This window comes from Epinephelus moara, chromosome 15, assembly GCF_006386435.1.
Source record: "Epinephelus moara isolate mb chromosome 15, YSFRI_EMoa_1.0, whole genome shotgun sequence".
Classification (NCBI taxonomy): Eukaryota; Metazoa; Chordata; class Actinopteri; order Perciformes; family Serranidae; genus Epinephelus; species Epinephelus moara.
This window is the reverse complement of record NC_065520.1, coordinates 5,410,081-5,417,891: the sequence shown is the minus strand read 5'-3', so window position 1 is coordinate 5,417,891 and position 7,811 is coordinate 5,410,081. Positions and strand designations below refer to the sequence as shown.

Sequence of the window (7,811 nt, the reverse complement as noted above, 5' to 3'; positions counted from 1 at the left end):
ATTGATTGATTGATTGATTGATTGATTGATTGATAGATGGACACAAGGTCACACTGATCTTGACCTTTGATCACTAATCAGTTCATTATTGAGTTCAAGTGGACATTTGTGCCATATTTGAAGAAACTCCCCTCAGATGTTCTGAGCTGTTGCATTCATGAGAATTGGACATATGGATGGACGGACAACCCGAAAACTTGATGCATCCGGCCACAGCGATAACAACAACATAAAAACAGGACCAATAATGCATGGCAATATTTAAGCGGGGAGGCTGGCCTGTCAGGTGTGTCAGAGGATATATTTATTAATGCACATTCATATTACCCACCAGTAATGTGTGAGATGCATTTTCAAAAAAATTAAACAAAAATCCATGCTAATGATGATGTTGCAAGTGTGTAGCCACGTGATTGCATGTGCTATTACTGATAGTACTTACAGTGGTCCTCTCCCTGGACTGATGGGCCACACTGAGAGGCTGGTGGCTTTCCATACCTGTAAAGAAAACATCACACTATAATAACCAAAGTAAACCAGCAAGGCAGAGACATTTGCGAGTGTGAATTTTAACATACATAAACATCCATAAAAGTAGTGAATAGACAGTCCAGACATAAACATCAGAGAGCCATTAGTGAGAGCAAATCGAGATCAGCGAAACACCGTCTGCACATTCGGCATCACATCACAACATTTCAGTCACCTTACATTCATACACCTTTCCACACCAGCTGACCAAACACACAACCTTCGACATGCAGCCATTTCCAGTAAACATATACAAGAGAATGAAACCAGAGTAGCTATGATCATTCATTAAATACCAATCACAATTTGCTGAGGCATCAGTGAGCAGAAATAAACATGGTTATGAGGCTAAGCATGGGTAAATACTCAATTTTTGACAAAATGAAAACAACCCAAAAAAAAAAAAAAAAAAAAAAAATGAGCCACAGCACATGATGTTTGCCAGCTACATTGCACCTGCTTGATTTCTCAAAGAGCCATCAATAGAGAGAGAGCAAAGTCTTCAAAATACCTGTTCTAGTATGTTTGTAGCAACAATTCAAAACCTAAATTGTTCCAGCGTTGACAAATAGGGTCAAATTAAGAACTCAGCATTTGTCAGGATTTGGAACTTAGCTAGCAATATTTATTTCTGTTATTGTTATGTATCTGAAGCCAGGAAAAAAATAATACCAGGAAAGTTGCAGAGTGTACATGAGAATTTGGTTGCACTCTCTCTATCCACGGCAATGATTCCCGGTGAAGAGTGTTCACCTGTGGCCTTGCGTCTAGCAGAGCCGTGAAGCAGAGCGGGCCTAGGATGTCTGGCTGCCGCTTTGGCTACACTCTTTCGAGACGGAGAACGACTTTGGAGGGCTGACACCTTATTCTGGTCAGCCCTCCTCACAGCTACTAGCAAAGAGGAGAGATAGGATTATACCAACATGCAAACCTTAGTTAAATGTACTGCAGAGACGCAAATCTGACCTTAACATTAAGTTACAGTTTGAATTTGCTAAAATACAAAACGGTTAAATACAAATGTATATAACAGTTTGCTTTACGCTAAAACACACTTCTTGAAATCAAAATTGGAACCTTTTTTCTTCTTCATCTCCTCTCTTGGTGGATGGTGGCTGGGCACTTTGCGGGACACTTTACTCTCAGTGGAGCCAGGGTGGCCCCTTCCTCTGCCAGGGGCCCGTTTAGCGGGTCTGTCCACCACAGGTGTACTGGTAGGACTCTGGACCTGAGGAAGGGCTTCGATTTTCTCAGTCATGATACTTTTGTCATCATCTGCAGTGGAGAGGGATTAAAAGAGGACTAATTCTCCACATTTCTAGCTAGCTGGGAGCTAGCTTAGCACAAAAGACACATAAAGATTTACTATCAACAAGCTTCAAGTTAGCTTTTGGTATTAAAAAGTGTGCTACATATACATTAGCATTTATTTTACAAGTGATTAGTTATTAATTTTACAAGCTCTGGGTACCTTGTGAATCCATCCAGCCACTGTCTGTATCTAGGATAGAGGCGTCCATGGTGGTTTCATCATTAGCTGCCTGACCGGTCTGGCAGAGCACCTCAGAGGTCTCTTCCACCTCCTGACCAATCTCGATGTCCTTCTCCTCCACCTCCTCTTCACCCATCCTCTCTTCCCCCTCATCCTCCAAAGTTTTCTTCTCTTTTTGCTTGCCTACCCTATCCAAACCAGATTCCTCCACCTGTTCCTCCCCTTTTGAGTCTCTCTTTACCACTTTGCCCTCCTCTTTCATCTCTTCATCCCTACTCATTTGCGTATCTTCTTCTACTTTATCCTCTTCCATCCTCTCATTCGTACTACCTTCATCCGGTTGCAGTGGTAGATCATGATCAGAGCATGGAGACAAATGCGAACTGTCCGTTGCAGGCTCCCCGTCATCGCTGTTTTGTGCGCTGTGACTCCATTCTTCTGCTCCAGACTTGGAATCTTCGTCCACACTATGATCGCCTACCGTCAGCCTCACTTTGATTAGACTCTCCTCTGCTTGATCAGTCTTGGGGAGCACAGGCACTTCAGCTTCCTCCATAACCTCCTGAGGCTCTTCGGCAATCTCAATATCATCCTCTTCATCTGCTTCTTCGTCTACTTGTGCTTGAGGTATAATGATGATCGGGGAAGATATTTGTGGCTTTGGTGCGACTTTATCCAGAGTCACCTCCTGTAACTGTAACTGGACTTTGGCATCTTTCACATCTGAGGGCTTTTCGGTGCTTAAAGCCTCAACAGCTTTTGAGGTCTCTTGCTTTTCTAGTGTTTCTGATCTTGTAGGTGGCTCACTTTGAATCTTAGTTTCATCTGTTTCTGTGGTCTCTCCTAATGACGGCAATGATGCGGAAGGTATGTTTGTGTTTGCTATTTCTGGTTCTTCCCTCCTTTCTTCTGATTCCTCCTGCTTAGATTTTTGCGTTCCTTCATCCACCTCTGCTGGTTTATTTTCAATCCTTTCAGACTCTTGATCGTTCTCTGCTTCAACCTCCGACAGGACATCTTTTCCTGCCTTCTCTCCAGTGACTTTGGTTTCTGAGGGTGTATCATTTGGGGACTTGGGGGTGGTGGGGGTTGGGGGTACCTTGCTTCCAGTTTCCACAGGACTAAAAGTAAAGGAACTGTCTGGTGGGATGGGAGACGCCTCTCTTGAGGGGTCTTTTTCAACCTCTACCTCGGGGATGGCTTGGATCTTTAAGTCACCAGGGAGACCTGTCTCCAAACGAAACTCACTCAGTCTATCTTTTGAAGAAGTCATCGGAATTCTTAGGCGATCAGGTTTTATTCCACTCGTCACAGCTTTTTCAAGAATCAAGGAACTCTTGACTGGTGAATCTTTCTTTTCAAACACTGGTTTTTGAGATATCTCCGGGATGATTCCCTTATGATCTTGTTGCGTACCTTTTTGATCACCTTCACCTTCCGAGGCCCCAAGCTCCTCTTCAGCTTCACTCTCCATAGAAGGGAAACGCTGGTGCGGAGAGTCCCCAGGACTGGGTACATCAGCAGGAGAAGGCATGGGCCCTGAGTACTCATTGAAGACACAGTAGCCCAGTTCCTCCAGTTGGCTTTCCCCTCCCACTACTCTTGAGGTTTGATCTTCTAAGGCAAGCTTGGCCAAAGAACTCCCCACCAGAGCTGACACATTGGTGGGCACAGACTTTCGCCTCATGTGATCAACCTCCCTCCTCTCTAATGAAGGCCGAGGTAGGTCTCCAGCCAGGTCCAACATTTCAGAGATACTACCTGAATGTTCAAAACGTTTGTGCTTGTCAGTAGGAAAAGGTGTGTCTGCCTTGATGGGGGTATCTTCAGGTGATTCGGTGGTAGTTGGGGTAATGGAGACAGCTGGAGGAAAGTGGTGTTGGCTCTCTACAGCTGGTGTTAAAGGGTAACCCTCAGGTTCATCAAAGCTTCCACTAATTGGACACAATGTCCTTGACTTCTCTCCCTTCACGGTCTGTCCTGCCAAAGATCCAACAGTAATGTTAAGGGAGAGGCTTCTTTGGTCTAGTGACATCTTCCCAGGAGATATTTTGTCTTTTCTCTCCTGTTGTTCCTCGAGCTTCTGCACAAGGCTTTTTGATTCCTCACTTAACTTTTTCTCTGTTGCTGTGCTGAGTTCATAATAGCTCTGGGTTTGTGAGGACTCCTCTTCAGGGCTTTTAGAGGATGTCTCAAAGTAGGTTTTTGCTCCTGACTCTTGGTCTACAAAAATATCTGCTGTGGCTTTCAACTCTGTGCCACGTTCTGGACTTGACTTGACTGCTTCTTGCCTTTGGTCCACTTTCTGAATGTCAGTTACTGGCGTCTCATGCAATCTAATGTCACTGCCACTCTCTTGGCCTTCCTTATTCATCCCCTCATCCGTGTCTTGTTTTTCCTTGCTTTCATTTATAGGGACTCCTGATTTCCTCTGTAAGGTAACCTCTTGTTTGTCTTCATCCTCAAGACTTGACAACTCCTCTGTCCTTTGAGGCTTTTCTGCTTCTTTTTCTTTGGACTCCACAAGCAGGTGTCTCTCGGCAACCTCTTCTGCTGCCTCCTCTCTGTCTTGGTTACTCTGCTCAATTGAAGATGTGTCGGAGGGCTTTTTCTCTTTCACAGAATGAGAAGGAGGTTCAATCGAGGCGAGTTCTGCACCTTCAGGTTTTGCTCTTTCAACTGCCAACTGCTTCTCGGGTAGTGATGCCACTTGAGGTTCATCTTCTTTCACAGCAGACTGACAAGATGCCTCACTGATACATTCTTCTGGCTGGGCTGTGAGTTTGAAGGATACTGTACAACTCTGTGCCAGGTCATATAAGCTAAAAGCTTTGCTCGAAGCATCCACAAAAGCTAGCCAATACAGTCAAGCCCAGGCCTTCTGCACATAGATACAGTAGCTGTCCATAAAGCAAAACAGCACAGTGTATTTTGCAGCAGGCCACAACAGCACAGAGGGGGGTCACAGCACCTGAGATAGCGTGCAGAACTGGAATGAAGGAATGAGTTGCATGATGTTAGATGACAAGAAATAAATGTACACAAATATATTGAATTCCTATTGCATACAGAAAGATTGACAAAAATGGTCAACCTGATGATAAAGAAAGATTTTTAACTGTAAATGGTTTTATTACAGTTTCTACTGCAAGTAAAATAATACTGTGGATGTGAATGAATATTTATTTTGCGAGGATAAAAATGTTTAAGCAAATTTATTTGGGGTATGTTCTTGATTCTATTTACTTTATAGATAAGAATGATGATACATGTCCAATGAGGGTGGATTGTAATGCCCAAAGTGTGTCCTTAGTAACAATAGGAAAACAGAATTATCCTTTGCCTTTGGATGAAATGAAAACAATGAAACTCGAAGCAAGTGATATACAACAGACTTTGAATACATTCAGGACTGATTCATGAAGCACCCATACAGGTGGGTGTACTCAGAAACACCGTCTTGCACACAATATTCCAGCAAAACCCACATAAAAATATACAGACAACTAATTCTAGCAACACTTGACAGTATAGACAGTGATACTTGCATTTGCAATGTAGCTGGCAATACACAAGTGCAGAAATGATCAACTACAATATGGTTGATCAGGTGTTCTTATGTCGCTCCAATGAAAAGCAAATGGTTATGTTTTGCATGAAAAAGCACAAAATCAAAAATGCTATGTCACATCATTTTGCACATGGCAACTTCAGGTACTGAAGCAGAAGCTTAAGGATTTTAGAGCAACAAAGCTGCAGGAAGGTTGGCAGCAAAGCCTGAGTCGCATCGCAATTTGTAAATAAAGTGCGGAAAATCTTGAGTTCCCATTACCAGAGCACAAGAGGATCATGCAAAATAGGTAAGCGATAGACATTCACTCCGACACGCTTTCCTAGAAGAAGGATGTACAGTTGCTCACACATACAGTACACTCACACAAACTGTACGCACCCGCACAAATACCCCATAAAATCCACACACACCTTTTTGTGTCGGGCTGTGTTCACCTTGGTGACCTCCTCCATTGAGGACCTCAGGCGTCTGGGCTTGCTGGCAGCCCAAAGCCTGGGGCTCTGTTAAATAATCTGTCTGCTCTAAGAGCAAGTCTCCAGGCTGCTCATATGCCACTTCCTCCTGGTAACTGTGGGGCTCCTCTGGAGCCTCCTCCTCCTCATCCTGCTGTTGACTGACAACCTCTATTATATCTTCTTTGAGCAGGGAAGGGGGACACATAGATGAGACATGGAGGACAACAAAACTGGGGTTACATGGGTTACTTTCAGCTCTGACGGAGATGCATGGGATGCAATTAACACACCTTCTAGCCTAGTCTTGGTTGAGAATCAGATAAATATTTAACATTTAATTTTGAGTTTGCACATTTGGCTTAGAAATAAGCATCTTACTTCATGTAAACAGCATATGTTAACCCAAATATTAATGTAAAATTAGACCTTTTCAAGAATGTATCAATTTTAAAGAAAAATACTAAAAAGCTAAAAGATATATACTCTAAGAATTTATTCTCTTTATTAATGAATCATTGGCATTAGCCATAAACCATGCAGCGGGACTCTGCAATTCTACAATCTGGTGATTGCATGCCACATGCAAGAAGGAAATGATTAGAAAACAGACTCTGCTGTTCTCTGTGAGTAAAGAGCTGAAAGCCAATCTGTGATTTACTCCTTGAGAAAATCAATAGACACAATGAGCAAAGGCACAACAGAGGAGATGTTCTGAGGGGAAAGCAGACGAGTGAAATGAAGGGCCCCAGTGGCAGGTTATGTACTAAAACCTAAGGGGAGGAAGGATTCTTGTGTAGTCTAGCCCCAGTATCGAGGACCAATAACATACTGGTATGTGTTAGAAAACTAATATCGAACTACTATTGGAAGAATGAACAAGTGTGAACAGGACAGGACAGTGTGGCTCATGCTGAAGACTCCTTAAAGGTGACAATCAGCTGACATGCAATAGCTTGACAGTAAACACTAAAGGGACCAGAACAAAGAGGAGTTTTTCTAATCATGCCAGTGGCTGCCATGTTTTGAAAACTTGAGAACCCTGTGTTTGTTGTCTTATTCTAGAGATTTTTTTAACCACTCTCACAACCATCCACACTCTCACCCTGAATGGTCTGAGTGGTTTTAAGTGTGCGTGGGTGTACCTTGTGCCACGGGCCCAATCTGCTCAGCGGATGGAGAGGGGGGAGGGGAGGGAGGCAAATTGGCTGAGTCATCCACTGCGAAGGGAGAGAGAAAGAGAGAGAGAGAGAGAGACAGACAGAGAGAAAGAGAGAGAGAGAACACCGGGAAGACAAGACATGGATGGAAGGAAGGAAATGAAAAACTAATAACTCTGCTGACCTTATCTCCATAGGTGGCCTCCCTTTGAGTTTGGAATGATGCTTGTTGTATTTGATGGATCTCATGCTACTCTAGGATTTGATTAGTGGCTTGTTGGGACTTTCACTCAATGTCAAGTGTCAAATAAATGCAGACAGAGCACCAACTTACCTTAGATGGTGTAAAATGTCAAAAAAACAAACACAGAGTCACATTATAATAGCTTAATCAGATTTGTACCATAAAAAACACCAAAGGCACTGAATGGAAGCAAATAATTGACACAAGTTACATTTAACAACAACTGAATACTTAATATTGAAATCTAAACTCGACTGAACTTTTACCATTGAAATATTTTACTTTAAAAAACCATTTCTCTGAATTTATTTGCTTTTAAATCACTTCATTTTCCGTAACTGCTTATCCTGTTGGGTGA

General features: G+C 42.9%; 1 protein-coding gene across 1 annotated transcript in view; it reads right to left on the bottom strand.

The window, feature by feature from the left end:
* Positions 1-7,811, bottom strand: part of LOC126401747 (microtubule-associated protein 2-like) — a 79,025-nt gene that overhangs the window by 16,347 nt on the left and 54,867 nt on the right. Inside the window, exons 5-9 of the mRNA XM_050063223.1 lie at positions 7,195-7,269; positions 2,003-4,798; positions 1,609-1,806; positions 1,285-1,419; positions 443-498 (exon numbers count right to left, since the gene is read on the bottom strand). Coding sequence (XP_049919180.1) covers positions 443-498; positions 1,285-1,419; positions 1,609-1,806; positions 2,003-4,798; positions 7,195-7,269 — 3,260 coding nt within the window. The remainder of the gene's footprint in view (positions 1-442; positions 499-1,284; positions 1,420-1,608; positions 1,807-2,002; positions 4,799-7,194; positions 7,270-7,811) is intronic.